Source organism: Erinaceus europaeus, chromosome 8 (genome assembly GCF_950295315.1).
Source record: "Erinaceus europaeus chromosome 8, mEriEur2.1, whole genome shotgun sequence".
In the NCBI taxonomy this organism is placed as follows: domain Eukaryota; kingdom Metazoa; phylum Chordata; class Mammalia; order Eulipotyphla; family Erinaceidae; genus Erinaceus; species Erinaceus europaeus.
In genome coordinates, this window is record NC_080169.1 from 43222797 (window position 1) to 43250424 (window position 27628).

The 27628-nt window shown below is 36.2% G+C and overlaps 1 protein-coding gene and 1 long non-coding RNA gene across 2 annotated transcripts in view; one reads left to right on the plus strand and one right to left on the minus strand.

Annotated features, from left to right (window-relative positions):
- The window catches only part of THSD7A (thrombospondin type 1 domain containing 7A), a 581601-nt gene that overhangs the window by 285406 nt on the left and 268567 nt on the right, over window positions 1–27628 (plus strand). Inside the window, exons 3-4 of the mRNA XM_007536219.3 lie at window positions 15771–16019; window positions 19512–19693. Coding sequence (XP_007536281.2) covers window positions 15771–16019; window positions 19512–19693 — 431 coding nt within the window. The remainder of the gene's footprint in view (window positions 1–15770; window positions 16020–19511; window positions 19694–27628) is intronic.
- Window positions 1–27628, minus strand: part of LOC132539895 (uncharacterized) — a 375892-nt gene that overhangs the window by 42924 nt on the left and 305340 nt on the right. The window lies entirely within an intron of this gene.

The window sequence follows — 27628 nt, forward strand, 5'->3', positions numbered from 1 at the left end:
TATTAGCTACAAAATTAAGTACTGATGCATCATTAAATTCTGGGAGGAACAGTTATGCAACAGATGGTAGACTGAATCTTTAATTACAAAAGAAGAGTTGTTTCATCATATATGTTCAATATATTCATCATCATTCATGTAGTTGTCCTGTGGGATTATTATATGAAAAACAAGAAACAGTAGCATGTGGGACTATGTGAAAGCTTGGTAGAGCTTAGGGGAGCTCTCCCATCCCTGGATGGACGTCTGGAAAGATACCCCACTTGTTAGCTTCTCTCCTTATAGAGATGAGCCAAGAGGGAAAAGTCTCCCAGACTCAGTTTCTCCTTGTCAGCCTCTCAAGCTCACAAAAAGCCTGCAAGCCTCTCACACTTAGTTTCCCCTGTTAGCATCAGGCCAAATGGCTGCCTGCTTTAAGGTTCACTCAAATTTCACACATCCACCTCACCTTTTGATCATAAAGGAGAACACACTCTATCATACACCTCCCCAACACCAGGCAATGAAAACCCTAAATTCTATTTCCTTGTGCCCTTTGATATCTGTGATTTACATCAAGTTTTGTTTTTCTTCTTCTCTACCTCACCTTACTGGTTTAACCCCTATGCTTCTCTCAAATACCTTTGGATAATTAACTCGCCTGCATCATAGAGACTAATCGTTTTGACCTTTATGTATCTCATCAATTCTTGTCATACCAGCCCCCTACCATAGGGGCAAGCTGACCTTTAAGAAATCTGTAATTTCTGACATATGTGAAAAATGTTCTTTGTTTAACTCAGTATAAAGACCTGTACTCTTCTCCCAATAAATGAATGTTCGTACCAGAATATTCCCTGATGTCGCTTTCTGAGTGGCATGGTCCCTAGAACCGGTGAGGGAGGTTTGGAGGCTTACCCCCTGGTTGGAGCCACTCCACATGAGTGCCAGTAGTAGCAACAATTTCTAATTTATGTCTTCTTTGATGATCAATCCACAATATATGGATACTCAGACCTTGGTAGACTATTGAATAATAAGAGAGCAGTACTCATTAATAAAGAGAGCAACACAAATCCAGTAAGAGAGAGTGATAAGAAATACTGGTAGAAAGTTGCCAGATATTTCTTACATTTGATACTTTGAATATACATTATTCAAGATGATTATTTATGCTTCCTCCTTTTACCCTCGCCACAACACATTTTTTTAAGGAATGGGGAGAGACAATACATTCTCCCCCAGGGGAAGTGAGATTCAAGAAGAGCAGCACACAAAAAGAGCAAGATGAAGACCTTTGGGATATTTAAGGACCTTGTAGCCTCCACCCGTTTCTGCTCATGATTGTCCAATTTATGTTCCCACAGTGCTTTGTGATTTGAATAGTTAAAGACAGACATTTCTTTCTTTCTGTCTTTCTTTTTTTTTCTGATTTAATAGTGATTGATAAGATTGTAAGATAAGAGGTATACAATTCCATACAATCCCCACCACCAGAGTTCTGTATCACATCCCCCCATTGGATGTGATACATTCCCTATTCATTATCCCTCCAGGAGTTTGGACCCAGGATCATTGTGGGGTGCAGAAGGTTAAGAAGTCTGGCTTCTGTAATTGCTTCTCTGCTGGACATGGGGATTGTCAGGTAGATCCATAAAGATAGGCATTTCCTGTAGTCAAAGTCATATAGGTGTTCTTGAACTAGAGATTCCTGGGGTATGTATTCCTTTACCTATGATTTTTCTTAAAAATATAGTAAACACTTAAAAATAGTAAATATCAGGACATTGACATATCAGTTCTTCATACTGACTTTTAGAGTATAAAAATGGATCAATTCTGAGAAGGTACGTTAAAGGTAGAGTGCATGCATGTCATGCATGAGGCCCTGGGCCTGATCTCCAATGCCCTATGGGTGGGAAAATGAAGGATGGTGACTGTTGTAATTCATTAGATGATAGAGTGGTGCTTTGGTCTCCCTCCCTCTTCCCCCTTCTCTCCATATATATGTACATGTATAGATATTGATGCAAGAAATCAGTGAAACATATGCATGAGCCCCTGAGTTAAATCCCCAGCATAGCATAGACCAATAGGTGCTAGGTAGATAGATGCCAGATAGAGAGGTAGACAGAGACAGATAGATGAGAATAATTCTTTAAAACAATTTTTGTTCTCTTCATATATAACAGGAGACCTTCCCATAGGACTTCTTCATTTTCTAGGGTATGAGACACAAGTTTTATTGAATTGATTGCCTACTTTAAGGTGGTGGTATCGGAAGAGTACTACTCTGCCATGGAAGGGTTCTAGTATATGCCCTATTATTTCAGAGATAACTATAGTGAAAACTACTTCTGGCAGTTTCTTTCTTATTTATTTATTTATTTGTTTATTTATTATTGGATAGAGGTAGAGATCAATTGAGAGGGGAGGGGAAGATAGAGAGGAAAAGAGACAGAGAAACATTTGGAGCCCTGCTTCTCCATGTATGAAGCTTTCCAGGGCTTGAACCCAGGTCCTTGAGCACTGTAGTGTCTGTGCTTGACCAGGTGTGCCACCACCTGGCCCCTTTCTGGCATTTTCTATGAAAATAATGAGGAGAATTATCTAAAGGCAATTCAGGAGTCAACTGGAGGAAAATGATACCAGCAGCAAAACCTAATGCATTTCTCTTAGGCAATTCAGAATATTATAACTTTGCACTGCAGGAACTGACCTACTATGGGTTTAAGGCCTCTCAGTGAGCCCTAAAATGCCAATAAGAGCTTGAAGGAACTCTCAGTGACAGCAATTTTGTGAATTTGAAGGATAGCTTAATATTTCTGAGTTTACCATCACTGTTAAATAGAAGTCATTTGAAAGTATTGTCTTTATTCTTTTAAAGAAGAACAAAATATATAAATGCATACTTGTACTTTGTAATACTGTGGTAATTTTATGGATAATTAAAGAAATGCATGTTAGATTAGTTTACTGATTTTAACATTCTTCCATGCTTATTTATATTGCTTTGATTAAGGAAGTTTAAAGATTAATAAATTGTTATTGTATTATTAAATCTATAAATTTAATTACAAACTGTGTACATAATAGCTTTTCTGAACAAATAATGATATTTAATTCCCAATAAGTCATTAGATAAACTATGATGGTTATTATTGATATTAATACAATTTATCATTAATACTTATAATCTTGTTTGCACTTAGTGTACAACAGTTATTTTCACAAGTAATATGATAAGTATTCTCTGTATATTAATATCAAATAATATCAGAATTAAAATACTCTGAGGAATAGCCCTATTAACCAGTTATTATAGAATATACAGCATAATAAAAACAGCATAATATAATCAATCTACTCTCCTCTAAATGAAAATCTCTGTACTTAACTGTCATCTACATATATTTATGAAATTGTTTTCCTTCTATAAAATAAAAATTGGATTAATTATCTTAGTTCACTATAATGTTGGTTTAATTAGCTATTCACTGATACTTGCAGTAGAAAGTATATGTCATGAGATTTAAATTTTTTTTTAACAAATAGGTACAATTGTATAAAAGTAATATGATTTCACATCTGTAGTGTTTAAAAGTCAAGGACAGACTTCATTTTATATTGTGACGTACTCTATGTCTTACAAATAGGTATTTAACAAATATTTTCTGGCAGTCCAGGAATTGGTGTAGAGGATAAAGTGCTGGATTCTTAGGTTCCAACTTTGATCCCTTGCAGCACGTGTGCCAGAGAATTTTCCTGCTTCTGTTTCTCTCCATCTGTCTCTCATAAAAAAATAAAGTATTAAAAAGCAAATATTTTCACTCTTCTTTTTATTAATTCATCTAAGTATTTTCTTCCATGTAGCTAAATATCAACCAAATAAATTTGTACCATTAAAAAGAATAACTTTGAAGTTATCGATGCAGATTTATATAGCAAAAATGAGGTAAAAAATATGGCCAATCCTAGACACTTTCTGGTTAAGTTGAAAAATATTCAAGTTTAAATCTCTGTAACTGCAATAACATAATTTTTCTTGTTTATTGCATTTTTCCCAGGATGTTGATTTTTAATTCTTATTTCTGAATATACTGGTTTCTTCCCTACAAATTTTGAAGTCTTTGAGAAGACACTAAAAGAGCAAATAGGATTCGCTTCTTTTAAATGACTCCCTTTCGGGGTATCTTTCTCCCTCTCCGGTGGGGTGGTCTCCAGGGGAAAGGTAACGGGCTGGTTCTTTCTCACTCACGACAGGGGTGACACGAAGTAAAAGACACCAGGGGACTCTTAGCGTGCCTAGAATCTGAGTCCTAGAATTCCAGAATCCTAGAGTCCATTTATTAGCAAAATGGACATGAGTTAAATAGAAAAGCAATGGAGATCATTATTGTTGAAATATGTCAGAAATTACAGGTTTCTTAACAGTCAGCATGCCCCTAAGGTAGGGGGCTGGTATGACAGGAATTGATGAGATACAAGACAGTTATTCTCCATGACACAAGCAACTTAATTATCCAAAGGTATTTGAGAGAAGCATAGGGGTTAAACCCGTAGGGTGAGACAGAGAGAAGATGAATATCAAAAGGCCATATAGTTTGGAATTTCTCTCGTCTGGGGTATGAGGTGTGTGATGAAGTGTGTGAAAAAGTGTGTTCTTCTGTGATCAGAAGGTGACTTTGAATAAGTGAATCTGTGGCCATGTGGCCTGTGGTTAATGGAGGGAAGTACTGGGTCTTCTATGGGCCTGAGAGTCAAGAAGGAAAGAACCAAGTCTTGAGTTTCCCCCCTTCTGCTCACCTCGGTTGAGAGAGACTTACCAAGAGGTTATCTTCTCAGACTTCCATCCAGGGATGGGGGTGGTTCTCCCTAAGAGAGAGGCTTACACATGTTCCCAACAACTCCCCTTTCCCATTTTCCTCAATTCAAAAGAACTAAGCAAACTGCACTCTTCACCAGATTATTTCAAGAATTTATTGAAGAATTTTTGAATATTGGGGAGGATATTTCAAAGTTTATGTCCCAAGAATTTTTCATATCTTAAAATGTAAAATGTCATTGCCAGTTTCATTACATATGAATAACTCATTTTTCTCTCTCTCTTTTTGGTGGGGGAGGTTAGTAGATTACAGTACAATTGCTGATACAGAGATACAATCTCTCATTTCCCTGTGATAAGTGTCTACAAAGCATTCACAAACCCAGCTTGGTTCCTTTTACCACCATCATATACTAGGACCCTAATACACCATCTCCTTTTTCTCCTTCCCTAAGTCTTCAGTGCAATACAACAAACCAAATTCAAATTTTACTTAGCTTTTTCCTTTTCTGTTTTTGCTTAAGATCCACCTATGAGTGAGATCATCTCGTATTTTTCTTCTCTTTTTGACTTGTCACACTTAACATGATTCCTTCAAGTTCCAACCAAGATAAGGTAAAGGAGACGATACTTTTTAACAGCTGAGTTATATTCCATTGTGAATATCATAATTTTCTTATACAATCATCTGTTGTTGGGCTTTTAGTTATCTTCCAAGATTGGGCTAAATTACTCTTTATTTATTGCATTGATAATGATTTATTTCTGTTTAATTGTTTATATCTTGTGGTTTATCAACTTTGAGTATGTTGAATATTTCCAGATTAGTATTAAATCAAAATAAACAGTGAATAATAAAACTGAAGTTGTAATATTTGAGGAAGTATAAAATCTAGTTGGGGAGAAAATATGCCAAATACTCAAATTAGAATAAATTAAAAAGTAGTAGCACATTAAGTATCATTTTGTGTGTCAGAGGTTTAGAAAAATAGTCTTTAAAAACCTTGGCTATCTTCCAAAGGAGAAAATAATGATAAAAGTTAAGCTTTAATAGGTGCTTGTCTCATCTTTGCCATTATATATTATACTTAGTGTTTCTTGGGATTCACTATTTGCAAGTAGTTTTCAGAATAGTTACTCCGATGATTCTTCTTAACATTATCATCCACCCTTCAATTTTGATATAGTAAACTTGGTTTCACTCTCCTTTTCATCACAAGAGTTATGACAGCTAATCAATGTTTGTACTGATACTTTGTAGTTATCCTATTAAATAATTGATGCTTCTGATATCCCTGCACTTGTATTTTCCTTCTCTTTCTGTTTAACCTGAATCTTAAAAATTCCTTAATACTGAAGAATGTCTTTGATGAAAGAGAGTGCTAGAATCAATCATGCTGTATAACACCATGTTAAAAGTCCGATAGGTAGTTTTTACCCTGTCTCATGAAGCTATCTAGAGTTTTCACTTGGGGGAGCTTTGGGATAATGCCATGAATTCTCATTATGGTTCATCGTCTGGAACACCAGGGGTGATAAGAAAGCAGCTGCGTGCAAATGTTCACTGTGCAAAAGGATAGAAGCTGAATGCACTAGCCCTTCAAGGGAAGCCTCATTGCTATAGCAGTTTATCCCATCACTAAATACGTGCTGTGCTGATAGTCTCACATTCAGCTGCTGACCAGCAACATGGTCCTTAGCTTTAATAGGGAGCATATGATCACTCCAGCTGGTAGGTGACACCATTTGGCAAAAGTCCTTGACAGGTCAACAAAAGATTTTCAAACATCAAAGTAAAAGGGAAAAAAAACTCTGTTAAGAGAAAAATGATTTGACTACACACGTATTTTGCTTCTATAAGAATTAATATCAAAATTGCCAAATTCTGTGAAGAGGATACAGTGAGAAACTTATATGTGCATAGATAAGTTTTAAACTATTAATTAAATAAATTATTGGAAATTTAAATTTGTACATAGGTAGATTGGACCTAATTGGACATGGGGAGTTTTTTCTTTTAATATCCAGTCTGAAAATGCAAACCAAGGGAGTTTAGATTGGTTAGGTTATAAAATCTAAGCATCCTTAATTGAAGAAAGTGATGTATTGTTGAGTTTCTCGTAGGGGCCTATCTTGGGTCCAGCTCTCTGCATGACCGTCCTGTTGGCCACCGGAGACTTGTCCGGAGACTGCAGCTGGGGTGGCACGCTGAGGTACCTCTGCAACCCAGGGCAAGAGAGGAGACCAGAGATCACCCCAGGGGGCTCTGGCAGCAAATAGCCCATTTATTGAACAGCAGAACAGAATATTTAAAGGGTGGTAAGAGGATGCAAAACGGTGGTGGGAGGAGGTAGTTTGTTTTACCTTATTTGGTTAAAGCATTAGGAAGTTGAGAAAGGGTGGGGGGTTTTCCAGTAATTGCTGAGCTGGTCGGAAATGAAGGAGTGGGATTATCAGTAGGTACACAGGGAGAGAGGTAGAGAGAGTGTGGGTCTTTCTGGTTACTGTTTGACTGAGCAGAACAATCGTCTGAGAACAAGGAAGTGAACTAGTATGTTAACATAAGGAGAATGCGGGGCCCTTGTAAGGTAGGGGAGGCTGATAAGGAGGATGAAGCCCTGGAGAGCCAAGGCCCTCTTGCTGTACCCTGGGTGGGGGAGGCTGATGGGGTACCTCCAGGCACCGTTTTTCGACAGGTGGTCCTCACCATGCTCAACCCTCAGCTTCGCAGTTCCCCACAATGTATATCTTTTTACAATAGACAGTTTTAGCATATAGAAAATCTGGGGGGTGAGGGGTGGAACACCTGGTTGAGTGCACCTATTTCAATGTGCAAGGACCTGGGTTCCAACCCCAGGTCCCCATCTGCAGGGGGGAAACTTTGCAAGAGGTGAAGCAGTGCTTCAGGTCTCTCTCCCTCTCTACTTCTCCATTCCTCCTCAATTTCTGGCTTCTCTACCCAATAAATAAATAAAGATAATAATAAAAAAAATCCTGTGATCATAAAAAATAAAATAAAAGAAAATCTGTGGAGCAGAATACCCACTGTTTCATCCATCATGCAATTCAAGAGTGACAGTTTAGGGATGTTTTGATTCCTTTGATAGTGAATACAACATTCATCATTTCCTATCAGACAACTAGATAGTTTTCTTGGTAGTCATATATATATATATATATATATATATATATATATATATATATATATATATATCAATTTCTAAAGAAAATAAATGCATCCCAGTATTATTTTACCACCAGTGTTATTACTAGGCCTTGGTACCTATACAATAAATCCACTGATCTTAGCAGCCATTTATTCTTTCTCTCATATCATAGAACAGAGAGAAATTGAGAAGTAAAGGGAGATAGAAAGGAAGAGAGAAATTGGAATTGAGACATCTACAATACTTAACTGCTGGTGAAGTTCTGTCCTTGAAAAGACATACTGCTATGCATCTTGTTAATAGGCACTGTGTTCTTAAGTGTTGAAATGTTTTCATTTCTGAAAAGTCTTATGTAATCATCAGAGTCTGTTGAGATTCATGAGAGAGCTACAAATAGTTGTGTTTCTGAGGCTTAGGGGTTTCTATATATCAAATCATTCATCCAAGATGAGTCAGAAAAGGTGGGTTAATTGTTCTCAATAGCTGCATAGTATTACATTGTTTATATATACCACAGCATTCTCAACTACTCATTTGTTGTTGGACACCTGGTTTGCTTCCAGGTTTTAGCTATTACGAATTGTGCTGCTATGAACATAGGTGTACACATATCTTTTTGATCGGGTATTAAGGAGTCCTTGAGGTATATCTCCAGGAGAGGAATTACTGGATCATATGGAAGGTCCATGTCTAGCCTTGTGAGAGTTCTCCAGATGGCTCTCCACAGAGGTTGGACCAATTTACATTCCCACCAGCAGTGCAGAAGGGCTCCATTGTCCCTACAGACTCTCCAGCATTTGTTGCTGCTGTCCTTTTTGAAGTATGTTATTCTCACAGGGGTGAGGTGGTATCTCAATGTTGTCTTTATTTGCATTTCTCTGACAATCAGTGGCCTGATTTTCCATCTGTTTGTTAACCTCTTGGATCTCTTCTGTAGTGAATATTCTGTTCATATCCTCTGCCCATTTTTGGATGGGGTCATTTGATTTTTTCATTGTTAAGTTTGCTGAGCTCTTTGTATATTTTGGTGATTAGTCTCTTGTCTGCTGAATGGCATGTGACAGTCTTCTCCCATTCTGTGAGGGGTCTCTTTGTTTCTGTGATAGTTTCTTTGGCTGTGCAGAAGCTTTTCAATTTGATGTAGTCCCACTGATTTGTTTCTGTTTTAGTCTTCCATGCAATTGCGTTTGTATCATTAAAGATATCCTTAAGGTTTAGGTGGGAAAGTGTTCCACCAATGTTTTCCTCTAAGTGTTTGATAGCTTCCGGTCTAACATCCAGGTCCTTGATCCATTTGGGGTTGAATTTTGTTTCTGGTGAGATAAAGTGGTTCAGTTTCATTCTTCTGCATATTTCAACCAAGTTTTCCCAGCACCATTTATTGAAGAAAGCTTCCTTTCTCCACTTAATACTTTGGGCCCCCTTATCAAAGATTTGATGTCCATAAGTGTGGGGTTTTAGTTCTGGGCTTTCAATTCTGTTCCACTGGTCTGTTTGCCTATTTTTTTTTCCAGTACCAGGCTGTCCACTAGTGAGCAATTGCCACTATTTTTGCTGCTGTATGACATTCTTAGAATTATGAAATAGAATTTCAGTGTGGTTTGAATTTGCAATTCTCTAATAATAAATGGTATGGAGCATTTTATATGTCTTTGAGCTGTCTGAATTCGAAAACTTATAAGTATAGTCTCTCTTTTGTAAGATTTATTCCAATGTATTTTATCGTTTTCAATTCAGTTGTATTCTTTCTACTGACTAGTCCTTTGTGTAGAGAAATTTCAGAAATTTATGTATATTGATTTTTCACCCTGTCACCTTTTTTGTTTATTTATTGTTAATTTATAGTCATTAATTTGGAATTATAATTATAATTATTGACTATAATTATTGTTAATTATAGTCATTAATTTTAGAATTTTTATACATATTATCATGGCACCTGCAAATAAGAACTTAACCTCTTTCCAATTTTGATAGTTTATTATATTTTATTGTATGATTGCTTTGGAAAAAATTCATAAGTGTATTGAATATTAGTGGTAAGAGGAGAGATATCTTTTCCTAATTTTAGGTTTTGCGAGTGAAGCTTTCATTTTACTATCATTGAGTACGATGTTAATTTGGTTATATCATATTTAAACTTCTCTACTTTGAACAATGTTTTTTAATTAAAATTTTCTTTTTCGAGTAAATTATTTATTTATTTATGAGAGGGGGAGTGAAATAGATAAAGCCAGAACATCACTTTGGCATGTGCTGGGGATTGAATTTCAGAACTCAAGCTCACAGGTCAGATGGTCTACCTTCTGTGCCACCTTCTGAGCCATGGTTTTAAAGGTTTTCTTTTCTTTACCAAGCATGAAAATCTTTCATGTAAGCCATTGTGCTACTTCACAGACTTCTTTGAAGTTCTATTCTGCCCCTTACTCCTCTTATTCCCCACAGTCCTTTGCTTTAGTGAAATACTCCATGCCCAGTTCAGGTTTCACTTTGTGTTATCACTCCCTGACCCTATATATTAAGTCCTGCTTATAAGTGAGATGATTCAGTATTTATCCTCTTTTTGGCTTATCTCACGTGACATGATGTCTTCTAGTTCCATCTAAGATGCTGTAAAGGAGATGACTTCATCATTTTTCGTTTGTTTGTTTTTTGTTCCCTTTGCTTAAACACCAAGAGAGATTGCTGGATCATAGGATAAGTTGATTTCTAGTGTTCTGAGAAATCTCCAGACTGTTTTCCACAAGGGTTGGAACAATTTACATTCCCAGCAGCTGTACAGAAGTGTAACTTTTCCCACACATCCTCTCCAACATTTGTTGTTACTGTTCTTTGTAATGCACGACATTCTCACAAGTGTAAAGTGGTATTTCATTGTTGTCTTTATTTAAATTTTTAATAATTTATTTACTTTTTAAAACAAATAATGAGTACTAATATATATTACCAATAAAAGACCTTTCTATAAGCAATTTTGCATTATTTTGACTATTTGCATTTTTTGATAAGCATCTTTTCATGTGTCTGCTGGCCTTCTGGATATCTTCCTCAATGAGGTTTTGTTATGTCCTCACCTCATTTTCTAACAGGGTTGCTAATTTTTTTGGTGCTCAGTGTACTGAGCACTTTATGTATTTTCATAATTAGTCCTTTATCTATAGCATATTGTGTAGATATTTTCTCCCTTGTTGTAGGGTGTCATTCTATTTGGATGATGTTACTCTGCTGTGCAGAAGCTTTTAAGTTTGATGTAGTCCCACTAATTTATTCTGATTTTGTTTTATATGTTGTTGGATTTAAATATTTGAAGATTTTCTGAAGCATAGATCATAAATTATTCTTCCAATATTTTCTTCAATATATTTGATAGCTTCTAGTCCACCAGAAGTTGACAACTGTTGGCCAGCATGTGGAGAAAAAAGCAACCCTGATCATCTGTTAGTAGGACTGCAAACTGGTTTTGCCCCTATGGAAATCAGTATGTTGAGTCCTAAAGAAATAATAACTTTTGATCCAGCAACACCACTCCTGAACAAAAAGTGTTAATGTCTTTGATCCACTTTGAGTTGACTTTTGTACATGGTAATATGTGGTGGTATGGTATCATTTGTTTGCATGTTTCAATCTGATTTCCCCTATACCACTTGATGAAGAGACTTTCCTTCCTCTATTTAGAGTTTTGGACCCCCTTGTCAAAAATAAGTTGTCCATAAGTTTAGGGTATTATTTCTGGGCCTTCAGTTCTATTTCACTGGTTTTTGTGTCTGTTTTTGTTTTAGTACTAGGCAACTTTTATTACAATAGATCTGGAGTATAGCCTCTTTCTTGCCTTTTCCTTTTTCTTAAAATTGCTTTGGCAATCCCAGGGACTTTTTGTTTTCAGATTAATTTTTGTAACTTTTGTTCTGTTTCTCTAAAGAAATTTGGTGATAACTTGATGGAGATGATATTAAGTCTATATATGGCTCTGGGTAGGATCGTCATTTTGACATTAATTCTTCCAACCTATAAGCATGGGATATTTCCCCATTTCTTTGTATCTCTTTCTGTTTCCTTGAACAGTGACTCATAATTCTCAGTGTACAAGTTTTTTAGTTTCTTTGTTAGTTTTTTTATTTTACCAAATATTTTATTTTATTTTTTTTACTTCTATAGTGAAGGGCATTGGTTTCTGTATGTTTTTATCTTTGTCTTTGCATAGAGGAATGACACTGATTTTTGTTTATTGATTTTGCAACCTACCACTTTACTATATTGTTCAATAATATCTAGGAGGTTTCTACTGGAGTCTGGGATTTTTCAATATATGCAATCATAACATCTTCAAATAGTGACAGTTACTTCTTCTCTTCCAATATGTATTCCTTTTATTCCTTTTTCTTTCCTGATTGCTGTGGTTAGGATTTCCACAACTATTTTGAATAGTAGTGGTAATAATAAGTAGCTGTGCCTTGTACCTGACTGAAGTGGGAAAGTTTTCAGTTTATCCCATTGAAGTCTGATGCAGGCTATAAGTATGCTGTATAGCAATTTAACTAGCTTGAAGAGTTTCTTGTCTATCCCTTTTTAATGTTTTGAATATAAAGGAATGCTGGAACTTGTCAAAGGTTTTCTCTGCATCTGTTGAAATAAGCATGTAGTTTTTGGTTTTACATTTTTTTCTGTATGGTAGGAAAGAAAGAAATTGAAGGGGGAGCTACAGAGAGAAAAAGTGAAAGCTGCAGCACTGTTTCAACATTTGTGAAGGTTCCCTTTTGCACGTGGGGCACAGTGTTTGAACCTGAGTGCTTAACCATGGTAAAGTGTGCACTCAACCAATCCTATTCACTTGTTTCTACAGTTTCACTTACCAGAGGTCAACTCTGCTTCAAAAATGTTAAATTTGATAGGATATCTTTAGAGCCTGACAGACAGATGCGTATACATAATTTGTATGACAATGTATTGTTATGCATGTTGTAGTTCAATACTATTTTTCACATCTTACCCTATATATTTATTATCATTATCATTATTATTATTATTACTTTGCCTCCTAGGGCTTGGTGTCTGCACTACAAATCCACTGCTTCTGGCAGCCATTTTGTTTTTCTGCTTTATTGGATAGGACAGAAAGAAATTGAGAGGAGAGGGGAGATAGGGAGAGAGACAGAAACACACCAGCAGACCTGCTTCACCATTTGTGAAGCAGCCCCACTGTAGGTGGGGAACTGGAGCTTGAACAGGATCCTTGCATGTATCCTTGCACTTCATACTATGTGTGCTTAACTGGATGTGCCGCCACCTGACTCTTTTACCCTTCCTAATTTATGAATGACACTTGGTCATATATATGTATGTATATGAGAAATATATGATATATGTTCAGTGTTGGTGCTGTCTTCCATTTCACCCACTTGGGTATTATCCCAGTACTATGGCGAGGAGATACTTCTGTACTGTCCTAATGTCTGTTCTTCATTTTCCAAAGTATGGGGTGCATTGGAAATTGTTTGCATTTATCTGAAAAAAAAGTATTCATTTTAACCTTTCCTAAAATACTTATTAAATCTCCTTTAAGATAAGTGGCCCACTTGCAAAGCATATGGATGATAATTATAAATCCTGGGGCTGTGAAATGGCAATATAGTTGATTCACAATGTGTTATTAACATTGGCATTGACCTCTGTTAAAGCAGATGCTCAAACTCATTTTTGTAGTCATTTGAAAAGTGAGAAGTAGTTTTGATTTTAGAAAATTCAAGTTTAAATTCTAGTGTACTACTTACTAGCTATATAATCTTGACCTTGTTGCATAACCTTTTGGTGCCTCCTTCCCCATAAAATGAAAACCACAATGGTTTTTATGGAAGCAGAAGTTATGTAACATGAGTTATGTTTTGAACTTGGACAAAATAAATTTTTGCACACATTGAGATGACCATTGACTATACTGAACATTAGTCTGCTTAGATATAAGAAAATTAGTTACAAATCAGGTAGTTCCAAGAATAGCTCTGACATAAGAGCCTCACACCCCACAGGAGCTGATGTATTCTAAAGTGATTCCATTATCATAACTTCTAATGTCTCAGAAAAAGCCAAGCCCTCTTCCAAAAGTTATTACAGTTAAGGAAGACCAACTTTATGACTGCTTATCAAATGTTTATCATTTTTCTCTCCATGTATTCAAAAGATTCATTTAATCATAAACAGTGTGAGCTATTAAGATGATCAGCATCTCAATTTTTATCAGGTCAAGTTAATTTATGACCATATACTATCAAAAATGCTGCAAGAGATGATTAATCTTCTACCATACATATAAATGAACTTACTAAAAGGATAATAAATGTATATGTATATGAAAACAAACTTCTATAGAAAATATATGAAGGAGGGAGTTGGGCAGTAATGCAGCGGGTTAAGTGCATGTGGCAATGCGCAAGGACTGGGGTAAGAATCCAGGTTTGAGCCCCCAGCTCCCCAACTGCAGGGGAGTCGCTTCACAAGTGGTGAAGCAGGTCTACAGATGTACATCTTTCTTTCCCCATCTCTGTCTTCACCTCCTCTCTCCATTTCTCTCTGTCCTAACAACGACATCAATAACAGCAACAATAACTACAACAACAATTAAAAACAAGGGCAACAAAAGGGAAAATAAATAAATATAAAAAATTTTAAAAATTAAAATATATATATGAGGAAATTAAATGTATAGAAATTTTTAATAAGGAGGTTACAAAAGTCATCTTTTGGTCATTATGCTGTCTTAATTTAATAATAGGAGTAAAAACTTGCTTTTTTACAAAAGTTTTCCTCTATTACTAATGCCTTACCTAATGCATCATTAAAGCTCAATACATGACACAGTCAAAGTGGGATTTGGTCTTCTCTGTTGTTATAAGAACCTGAATGATAAGAATTATCTTTCCATTTTCCTATTGGGCTATGTTGTCTAATCATGGAGACAGACTGCCTGTGACTTTAAACATCAGTTACTGAGAATGGATAAGTGTTCAACTAAGAATTCACATAAGACCATCAAATTCTAGGAGATCCCTCTAAGTGAATATGTCCTTAGTTAGTAATGACTATAACAGTATCTTCATTTTTATGCATAAACATGACAATGTAGAATCCAATATCCCTCTAGTTCAAGTAGGGGAGTATACATAAAAAGTTTTGACATACTTATAAACAAATACTGAAGGTCCAGTTAAAGAATCTCTATAGTAAAATATTTATAGAAAAGTCTATAAATATAATCCTCATAATATATTTTATCAAGATGTATATATTCATTAGTATGGTATGAGCTACAAAAATTAATAATGTACTTGAATAAATATAAATTATAATTATCATTTAAGTTTTATTAAACTACAGTTAAACATTTATTAAATTTCTTCTTCAAAAAAAAGAATGTATTAAATTAGGCACGTTGATGTAAGTAACTAAACATAATGGAAAATAGTATATGTTAACAGTTCTTGACTTGTTATAATCTAAATTAAATCTGGATTGAGCAAAGTGAGCAATATGGTAAATTTAGTTTCACTAATTTTGTTTAATCATCTTTATTTTCTTTTTCCCATGAATGGCTTAATAACTCTTTACAAATAAGAGGTAATACAAATGTTAGCTCTGAATCTAACTGCTTTTACATATTATAAATGTTAATATATTTTAAATGACATTGAAATTGTACCTCCATGTAGAAATAAAAATACCCAAACTGATTTCACTCTTAAGTATGGAAGACTAAGTTCAAAACTCTCTGTGATTATATGATAAAAATATCTTTTTTTTTTTTGTAGCTTTTGCCAGCAAGAGAAGCTCCCAATAAACTTCCAGTCCTGTGTAATTACCAAAGAATGCCAAGTATCAGAATGGTCAGAATGGAGTCCCTGCTCTAAAACCTGCCATGATCCAGCATCCTTGAAAGGCACTCGTATAAGGACAAGGATCATCAGGCAGTTTCCTATTGGTAGTGAGAAAGAATGCCCACAACTTGAGGAGGAAGAACCCTGTGTATCTCAAAGAGATAGAATTGTTCCCTGTGCCACGTAAGTAAAGGGCTGCTATGTTTACTGTATTTCTACCCAGACAGCATTCTCATTTGACTGTTTCATTTCAGCTAAGTAACATTTTAAGTATGGCAGTTCTTTTTTTTTTTTTTTTAAGTGTTTGAATTGGAAGTATATCTCTTTAATAAAAATAAAAAAAAAAAAAAACTTGTGTGTGTGCCTAAGTTTGAGCCAGTCCCCACAGCATTGAAGGAAATTTTGATGCTGTGGTCTCTCTCTCTCTCTCTCTCTCTCTCTCTCTCTCTCTCTCTCTCTCCGTCTCTCTCCCGTCTCCCGTCTCTCTCCCTCTCCCTCTCCTTCTCCCTCTCCCTCTCCCTCTCCCTCTTTCTCCCTCTTTCCCTCTCTCCCTCCCTAAAAAAGTTGGCCTGGAGAGAGAAAGCCCTGGAGATAACTGAAAAATCAAATACTGGTTTTATAGAATATAAATGTCTCTAACAAATTTTCTAGGTTTTCACAAAGACTAGATTTTTGATAGCAGTTCTATTTCTCAGTTTCTTACAATAGGGGTTGGCAAAACTGCTTCTGTGAAAGAGAAGATAATAAGCATATTTTACTTTATGAGCCATATGTCTCCATTTCAATAATCCAACTCTACCATTGAATCTATAGACAATAAGTAAACAAATAGTTATAGCTATGTTCCAATAAAGCTATATTTGTAAAAACAATGACAGGTTGAGTTTGATAATTGGGCCATTCTTTATCACCTCCAAATCTGTAAGGTAAAATAAAATTTTGAGATATTGCTCATTTATCAAGTCCTATTAAAATACAGCACTGTATATCATAAGTTCCATTCAATACAGTAAAACACTACATCAAAATAACAAGACTTAAAATTCCTTGGAGACAGGATTACACTTATTATTATGACTTTGTTTTATTTTTAAAGAAGAAACATGTCACAGCATCTGATATATCATATATACCCATTCAATAAATGTCCTTTGAATAATGTGGAATAAGACTAGTTTTGAAATAGTGGGTATTATTATAGAATTTTTTTTGTCCCTAAAAATACTCTGTCCAAGATATTACTGTGGGCTCTTTTAACATTAAATACATTTTGGCTAGTATAATATTGACTATTTATAAAGCAACGGAGATATTCAGTTTCTTAGAAGAAACTATGAGCTTTACTGAGAGCTTCTCTGGAAAATTTCAAATATATAAAGGGCATGGATATTGCTCAAACTTCATAAAGTGAGTGGTGGAATGTAAATACTCCTATTACTGCCTTTTCTAACAACAACAAAATAGTGAGGATTTATGCAGGATTTTCTTTTATAAAAAATATATGTGCACTCAACCAGGTGCACCACCACCCGGCTCCTATGCAGGATTATCTATAGCACTTCAAAGTCACTCATTTCTCATTGATGTGAAAAAAGATTGAAAACTCCAAACAAAATTCATTTTCTCTTGAACTCTTCTGTCAATTGTGTACTGATTTTAGTTTTGCTTCCTACATAATAAGTAAAATTGATTGTTTCCCAGATTTATTTTTATTTTTTATTTTCCCAGATTTCTATCCAAAGTGTGTTGTCTCCTATTAGTTTAATTTCTACCTCAAAGTAGGTTTGTTATTCTTCATTTCATATATTCACATAACATTAGTAAAGTACATAAACACTCTGGAGCCTCTTCTTTCCCTGTTTAAAAAAATAGGTCTTTTCAACCACCAGTTTCCAGATGCTAGCATGATGCCAAACAGACTTCACTGGACAGACAACCCCAACAATGTGCCCTGGAGCCCCACTTCCTCAGGACCCCGCCCCACTAGATAAAGAGAGAGGCAAGCTGGTAGTATGGATCAACCAGTCAATGTCCATGTTCAGCTGGGAAGCAATTACAGAAGCCAGACCTTCCACCTTCTGCATCCCACAATGACCTTGGGTCCATACTCCCAGAGGGTTAAACAATAGGAAAGCCATTGGGGGAGGGGATGGGATATGGAATTCTGGTGGTGGGAATTGTGTGGAGTTGTATCCCTCTAATCCTATGGGTTAGTCAATGTTTCCTTTTTATAAATAAATTTAAAAATAAATAGATAAATGGCATTTTTCTTAGAAGATATAACCAAATTACAGTTCTGAAATTTTAGTCTTCTCACAAGACTACTTAAGATAAACTAAATCAGAACATATTATAGAAAGATAAAATTTTCATTTTAATTCACTTAATAAATGACATGTTTGCTTTTACTTTCCTAGGCCCCCTACCCAAAGCATCAGTTACTCATGTTTTCAGATTGGTCTGAATGTTTTATTTCCCTTATAAAAATGTATCAAGAATATTGTTTCCTGGTTCCCCAGTCTTACACCTGTTAAACCATGAATCCTTACTTAGAAACATGAAAAATGGGTTCACTGTCATGAAACTTTAACATTGATAAAGCAAAGTACCTAGATCAGACATCTGAGAGCCCATTTAACCTTTGTGTCTAATTCAGGTGAACAATAGCACATCCATTTGTTCCTATGTCTGCTGTTAATCTGATTACTAAGGTAGCTTCTTAGCGAAAGTGACAAGAAGTGCCACATGAGACATTCTCTTTGTGCTTTTAGGATATCTATTTTCCTTGCAGTGGATAAATGCCACCCTTTCCACTATCTCCTGTGACATCAGGATATGGTTCATTGGATATCTCCTTAAAGCATGTGCTGGGCTGACAGTCCCTTGACATTTCTTTCCCATTGTAATCTTGACTGAGGCTTTCATTTAGTCTTTCAGATCATCTTTCCTGTGTTTTACTGATTAGAAGCATCAGCTCTTTTCATCATTCATTAGCACTCAGGGATGCTCAGTGCTACAGGAAAAAAAAATCTTGACAATAAAGAGAAAACTCTGAATTGCTATAATTTAAATCCTAACATACACTCACAATTTTATTACAGTATAAAAAACTATTTTCATGTATTTTGTCTTAAAAAAACAAATGTTTAGGTTCATCATTATTTTAGATGTTTTCCATTCTCAGATACAATCCTTCTTAGTTTATAAGAACTGAGAAAGGGCAAGCCTGAGTTTAGCTTAATTGAACATAAAATTTCATATTTTCGTCACTCTCTCTTTTTAAAATATTTATAAGTAACTTCCAGTCATCACAATTAAAATAGGATCATGCTAAATTTAACCCTTCTTTAAATGGAACACTGCTGAGAATAGAGAATGGTTAAAATCTACACAACAGATTGAGTCTGTGGTTAATTTAAAAGAAATAAAACTTTTAGACTTTCTCTCTCTCTTTTCTACCTTCCTTCCTTCTCTCTTCCTCTTTCTTTTCTTTCTTTTTTCTTTTCTTTTATCTTTCATTGCTGGGGCTTCACTGTAGTGAGCTTATCTTTTTCAAACACAGAGAGAGAGAGAGAGAGAGAGAGAGTATCACAGCACAGATATTTACCTTAATTCAATGGCAACACGGGAGGCGGGAGGTGTTAAACAGTTGTTACTGGCCTTTACTTTTTCTAGGTATGACTGGAGAACTACCCAGTGGACAGAGTGCAGGGTAGATCCTTTGCTCAGTCAGCAAGACAAAAGGAGAGCCAACCAGACAGCCCTCTGTGGAGGAGGAGTCCAGAACCGTGAGGTGTACTGTATACAGACCAATGAGAACCTCCTCTCTCACTTAAACTCCCACAAGGAAAAAGAAGGTAAATTTTTATTTTCTTTGCAAAGACTCAGGTAGAGTGACTGGACATGGGATCATCTGTAAGTATTATGTATGAATGCCGTATTCCTTTTTCTGTTTTGTTTGAGATCCACTATGATGAATACCATTTCAAATTATAATTGTGAGAAGTTCAGTATGAACTCATATTCAGTCACCTCTGACTTATGAACTCTTCCCTTTAAAATTTCTGACATCCAGATCTGAGTCAGCATTTAGCTTAAGAATAATTATTGTTGGTTCCACATTTTGGCTATTGTAGATAATGCAGCTATGACCATTGGTGTACATATATCCCTTTGAGTTGGTATTATTATCTCTTGGATAAATGCCTAGGAGTGGAGTTGCTGGATCATAAAGTATTTCCATCTGTATTTGCTTAAGAATTTTCCATACTGTTCTCCATAATGGTTGTACCAGTTTGTATTCCCACCAGCAATGTAATAGTTCCTTTCTCTCCACATCCTTTCCACACCCTCTCCTGCTTTGCTGATGAAGGCCATTCTCACAGGTGCAGAATAGTATATCAATGTGGTTTTAATTTGCATTTATCTGGTGATGAGTGAATTAGAGCATTTCTGCAGTTCTAGAAGATTATTTGTTCATATATTTTGCCCACCTTTTCATTGGGTTGTTCTTTTTCTTTTCCGTTGAGCTGTATGAGTTCTTTATAGATGTTTGATATCAACTACTTGCCTGAACTATAATATGTGAAGATGTTCTCCCAGTTGCTAGATTTCCTGTTTACCCTTACGGAGTTTCCTTTTCATGTATAGAAGCTTTGTAATTTGATACAGTTCCATTTGTTCAATCTTGTTTTTGTTTCCCTTGCCCATTGTGAAAAGAAAAAAAGACTAATTTTACTGTTTAAAATGTGATATATAAAATATAATAGTTACATGGAATATTTGATTTATCTTTAAATAAAATTGACACTGAAAAAATATTTAATCCATAAACATACTTCTCCCCCCAAGAAAACTCTCTTATTAAATCCTTTGATTTGCCATCCATATCTGGATACCTCTGTTAAAAAAATCTCAGTTGTAAATCATGTAACTATTGCAGAGGATGGGTCCAAGGTGACAAGGGATAGAGTATATTTTGTTTTATATATATATATATATATATATATATATATATATATAGCTAATCTAATCAAATTATTTTATCAAGTTTATATTTAACTCTTAACTTTTAAACCTAAATATTGATTTTAAACCTAAATATTTATTTTAAACAATGTTCTCTACCTAAGTAATAATATTCTAGTTTGTTCAAAATATATAAATTAGAAAAAGAAACTCAAAAAATTGTGTGGTGCACCTGGTTAAGCACACACATTACAATGTGCAAGGACTCGGGTTCAAGCCTCTGGTCCCCACCTGTAGGGAGAACGTTTCACAAGTGGTGAAGCAGGGCTGCAGGTCTCTCTTTTTCTTCCTCTCTCTCCTCCTTTCCTCTCAATTTCTGGCTGCCTCTATCCAATAAATAAAGATAATTTAAAAAAATTGTACTAGGTAGTCAGAATAACAACATCAAATGCGTTATTCTTGAATCTTAGAATAAATATAGGGGGATAATATAGGTGAAAATTTTCATTGAGAAGGTGCTATTGAGACAAATGATGATGCACATGTTCCATACAGTTAAATGGGTCAGGAATAGGATTTTGTTATGTGAAGTATGAATACTATGCATTAAAGCATACCATTAAAGTGAAACTTGGCAAAAAACATGAGTATGTTGTAGATGGCAAGTTGTGGATAGAATAGGGTTGGGTAGGAGGGGAGAGGAAGATGGCGGCCTGAGAAGTCGCTGACAGCGAGCGCTCTGACCGCATCGTCGGCAACGGTAGGATTTTCTGCCTTTAGCAGGCCAGTCAATAAGGGGGGGCACCAAAGAAGTGATTACAGTTTAATTTGGGTTAAGAATTACAGTAAAGGTGACAGGGACTAGCGGGGCTCCAGAATTCCCAGGGCGCCAGGCAAGGCGAGTGCGCGGGGCATTGTCCTCCGCCTGCCCAGGAAGGCGGCTCCTCCGCCGGTTGCAGAGCGCGGCGGGCAGAGGACCCGGAGAGAGCACTTTAGCTCAGGGGCTTCCTCTTGGGAGAATCCAGGGTCCACCGCGACCCTGAGAGCAGATCCAAAGACTTCTTGAGTATAGCTCTCATTGGATCAAAGGATTTGGAGCTAGTTTTCATTTTTGAGAAATCCTTTAAAAAAGTCTGAAGGGGGGGGTTTCCTGGAAGATGGCGGACGGAGAAGCAGCTAGCCTTTGAGCTCCGGACACATCTCGTGTAAACAATAGGATTTTCTGCCTTTAGCAGGCCAGCCAATAAGGGGCCATAGCGGTAATACCAAGGAGGTGTCTATAACTTAATTTGGGTTAAGAATTAGAATAGGGGAAAAAATTCTTTTTTCTTCCTTTTAAATTTCAAGCATACATCCTTCCCGCCACCGCCCCCCCCCCCCATAAGCAGTGCCTGGGACCAGCTACTAGCAGGATACCCCATACCACCAAACAGGGTTTTTTTTTGTTTGTTTGTTTGTTTTTTTAACTCACTGATACACATTTGGGAAGTTCCTCGCACTGCCCTTTAATTACAACCCTTCTTATTATCTTCTCCCTTTTCTCTCTCTTATCTCTCTCTATCTCTTTTATTTATTTATTATTTTTTTTTTTTATCTTGTCATACACTTCTTTCTTCTTTGCCTTTCTGAATTTGTGAATTACTTTGGGGAAGAAATCTGACCCAGAGTGGACTCTCTATGTGTGTATCTCTGCTCTAGTTCCCTTTACACTCTTGTTACCCCTAGAATATACACTGGATAGTAGATTTGCATAACTGTTTATTCTTGCTATCCTCTCTTTCTTTTCTCTTTCTTCACTGGGATTTGGTTATTATTTTTTCACAGACTGGAGAAATTTTTTTGGCTAACTGGTAACGATTAAACTCCTTCAATACTTACTTCAGTTGCTACTGTAATTCCGGAGGTTGGTGAGTGCAATTGTCATAAAGGTATTTAGTACAGTGTTACTTGTGCTCAAAACACAACAACTGAGGAACAACAGAGCATTAAAAAAAAAAAAGAGAGAGAAACACATAAATAAAAAAAATGGGTAGACTAAAAACAAATAAAACTGCTACCCCAATGAATGAAGACAAGAGCCCAGAAGAAACCATAAATCAGTCAGAAGTAACCATAGATAAGAAAAGTATGCAAGCAATAATAAACTTATTAATCACAGAAATGAAAACAACATTGGAGGAAAGGAATGGCAGTATTAGGGAAACAACAGTTGAGACCCCCAAGGAAAATACTGATTATCTTGAGACAATTAGAGAACTGAAAGCTGAAATAGCTGTAATGAAGAAAGAAGCTGAGGCAAGGGAAAGCAGACTAACAGAAGCAGAAAACAGAATTAGTCAGACAGAGGATGAGTTAGAGAAAACTAAGAAAGAGGTGAAAGAGCTTAAAAAGAGATTGAGAGACACTGAAAACAACAACAGAGACATATGGGATGATCTCAAAAGAAGTAACATTTGTATAATTGGCCTGCCAGAGGAAGAAAGAGAGGAAGGGGAAGCAAACAATCTAGAGGAAATAATACAAGAAAATTTCCCAGACCTGAATAACAGAAAGGATATCAAGGTGCAAGAGGCCCAGAGAGTACCAAACAGAATCAACCCAGACCTGAAAACACCAAGACACATCATAGTCACAATGAGAAGAAGTAAAGATAAAGAAAGGATCCTAAAGGCTGCAAGAGAGAAACAAAAAGTCACATACAGGGGAAAACCCATAAGACTTTCTGCAGATTTCTCAACTCAAACTCTAAAAGCCAGAAGGGAGTGGCAAGATATCTATCGAGCCCTGAATGAAAAAGGGTTTCAACCAAGGATAATATATCCTGCTAGACTTTCATTCAAGCTAGATGGAGGGATCAAAACCTTCTTAGACAAACAACAGTTAAAGGAGGCAACTATCACCAAGCCGGCCCTGAAAGAGGTACTAAAAGACCTCTTATAAACAAGAACATCACTATAATACTTGTAATATATCAGAGTAAACAAATCGTTTTTTAGAACAATGGCACTACAATACATTAAATCCATAATATCAATAAATGTCAATGGCTTAAACTCACCCATAAAAAGGCACAGGGTGGGGGGATGGATCAGAAAACATAACCCAACCATATGCTGCTTGCAAGAATCCCATCTGTCACAACAAGATAAACACAGACTTAAAGTGAAAGGATGGAAAACTATCATACAGGCTAACAGTCCAAAAAAAAGGGCAGGAACAGCCATTCTCATCTCAGACATGATAGATTTTAAATTAAATAAAGTAATAAAAGATAGGCAAGGACATTACATAATGATTAGAGGATCAATCATCCAAGAAGACTTAACAATTATTAACATCTATGCACCCAACGAGGGACCATCTAAATACATTAAACACCTACTGAAAGAATTTCAAAAATACATCAATAGTAATACAATAATAGTGGGAGACTTCAATACCCCACTCTCACACTTAGACAGATCAACAAAGCAGAGAACCAATAAAGATACAAGAGAATTGAATGAAGAGATTGACAGACTAGACCTCTTGGACATTTTCAGACTCCTCCACCCCAAAAAACTGGAATACACCTTCTTTTCAAATCCACATAACACATACTCAAGGTAGACCACATGTTAGGCCACAAAGACAGCATCAATAAATTCAAGAGCATTGAAATCATCCCATGTATCTTCTCAGACCACAGTGGAGTAAAAGTAACATTTAACAACAAACGGAAAATTATTAAAAGGCATAGAATTTGGAAACTAAACAACATGCTCCCTAAGAACCACTGGGTCAGAGACTCACTCAAACAGGAAATTTAAATGTTCCTGGAAACTAATGAAAATGAAGACACAACCTGTCAAAATATTTGGGACACAGCGAAAGCAGTACTGAGAGGGAAACTTATAGCCATACAATCACATATTAAACACCAAGAAGAAGCCCAAATGAACGACCTTACTACACACCTCAAGGACTTAGAGGAAGAGGAACAAAGGAACCCTAAAGCAACCAGAAGGACAGAAATCACTAAAGTTAGAGCAGAAATAAACAACATCGAAAATAAAAGAACCATACAAAAGATCAATGAAGCCAAATGTTGGTTCTTTGAAAGATTAAACAAAATTGACAAACCCCTAGCCAGACTCACCAAACAAAAAAGAGAGAAGACTCAAATTAATAGAATTGTAAACGATGCAGGAGATATCACAACTGACACCACAGAAATCCAGAGAATTCTGCGAAACTTCTATAAAGAACTATATGCCACCAAGCTAGAGAATCTGGAAGAAATGGAACAATTCCTAGAAACCTATGCACTTCCAAAACTGAACCAAGAAGAACTACAAAATCTAAATGCACCAATCACAGACAAAGAAATTGAAACCGTTATTAAGAATCTCCCCAACAACAAAAGTCCTGGACCAGATGGCTTCACAAATGAATTCTACAAAACTTTCAGGAAACAGTTAATACTCATACTTCTTAAGCTATTCCATCAGATTGAAGAAACAGGAATACTCCTTTCCACCTTTTATGAAGCCAACATCACCCTGATACCAAAAGCTGATAGGGACAGAACAAAAAAGGAAAACTACAGACCAATATCTCTGATGAACATAGATGCCAAAATATTAAACAAGATCTTGACCAACCGGATACAGCAACACATCAAAAAGATTGTTCATCATGACCAAGTGGGATTCATCCCAGGAATGCAAGGCTGGTTCAACATCCGTAAATCAATCAATGTCATTCATCACATCAATAAAAGCAAAGCCAAAAACCACATGATTATCTCAATAGATGCAGAGAAAGCCTTTGACAAAATCCAACACCCATTCATGCTCAAAACTCTACAGAAAATGGGAATAGATGGGAAATTCCTCAAGATAGTGGAGTCTATATACAGCAAACCTACAGCCAACATCATACTCAATGGAGAGAAGCTGAAAGCATTCCCCCTCAGTTCGGGGACTAGACAGGGCTGTCCACTGTCACCGTTACTCTTCAACATAGTATTGGAAGTTCTTGCCATAGCAATCAGGCAAGAGAAAGAAATCAAAGGGATACAGATTGGAAGGGAAGAAGTCAAGCTCTCACTATTTGCAGATGATATGATAGTATACATAGAAAGACCTAAAGAATCCAGTAGAAAATTACTGGAAGTTGTTAGGCAATATAGCAAGGTATCAGGCTACAAAATCAATGTACAAAAATCAGTGGCATTTCTTTATGCAAACACTAAATCTGAAGAAGAAGACATCCAGAAATCACTCCCATTTACTGTTTCAGCAAAATCAATCAAATACCTAGGAATAAAGTTGACCAAAGAAGTGAAAGACTTGTATACTGAAAACTATGAGTTGCTACTCAAGGAGATAGAAACTGATACCAAGAAATGGAAAGATATCCCATGCTCATGGATTGGAAGAATAAATATCATCAAAATGAATATTCTCCCCAGAGCCATATACAAATTTAATGCAATACCCATCAAAGTTCCAGCTGGCTTCTTTAAGAGAATAGAACAAACACTACAATCATTTATCTGGAACCTGAAAACACCTAGAATTGCCAAAACCATCTTAAGGAAAAGAAACAGAAATGGAGGCATCACACTCCCAGACCTTAAACTATATTATAAAGCCATCATCATCAAAACAGCATGGTACTGGAACAAAAATAGGCATACAGACCAGTGGAACAGAATTGAAAGCCCAGAAGTAAATCCCACCACCTATGGGCATCTAATCTTTGATAAGGGGGCCCAAAGGATTAAATGGAAAAAGGAGGCTCTCTTCAATAAATGGTGCTGGGAAAACTGGGTTGAAACATGCAGAAGAATGAAATTGAACCACTTTATCTCACCAGAAACAAAAATCAACTCCAAATGGATCAAAGACCTAGATGTCAGACCAGAAACAATCAAATACTTAGAGGAAAACATTGGTAAAACACTCCCACATACACCTCAAGGACATCTTTGATGAATCAAACCCAATTGCAAGGAAGACCAAAGCAGAAACAAACCAATGGGACCACATCAAATTGAAAAGCTTCTGCACATCCAAAGAAACTATTAAACAAACAGAGAGACCCCTCACAGAATGGGAGAAGATCTTCACATGCCAGACATCAGACAAGAAACTAATCACCAAAATATATAAAGAGCTCAACAAACTTAGCCGCAAAAAAGCAAATGACCCCATCCAAAAATGGGCAGAGGAAATGAACAAAACATTCACCACAGAGGAGATCCAAAAGACTAACAAACATATGAAAAACTGCTCTAGGTCACTGATTATCAGAGAAATGCAAATCAAGACAACACTAAGATACCACCTCACTCCTGTGAGAATGGCATACATCAAAAAGGACAGCAGCAACAAATGCTGGAGAGGATGTGGGGACAGAGGAACCCTTTTACATTGCTGGTGGGAATGTAAATTGGTACAGCCTCTGTGGAGAGCAGTCTGGAAAACTCTCGGAAGGCTAGACATGGACCTTCCATATGACCCAATAATTCCTCTCCTGGGGTTATACCCCAAGGACTCCATAACACCCAACCAAAAAAAGGTGTGTACTCCTATGTTCATAGCAGCACAATTCATAATAGCTAAAACCTGGAAGCAACCCAGGTGCCCAACAACAGATGAGTGGCTGAGAAAGCTGTGGTATATATACACAATGGAATACTATGCAGCTATCAAGAACAATGAACCCACCTTCTCTGACCCATCTTGGACAGAGCTAGAAGGAATTATGTTAAGTGAACTAAGTCAGAAAGATAAAGATGAGTATGGGATGATCCCACTCATCAACAGAAGCTGACT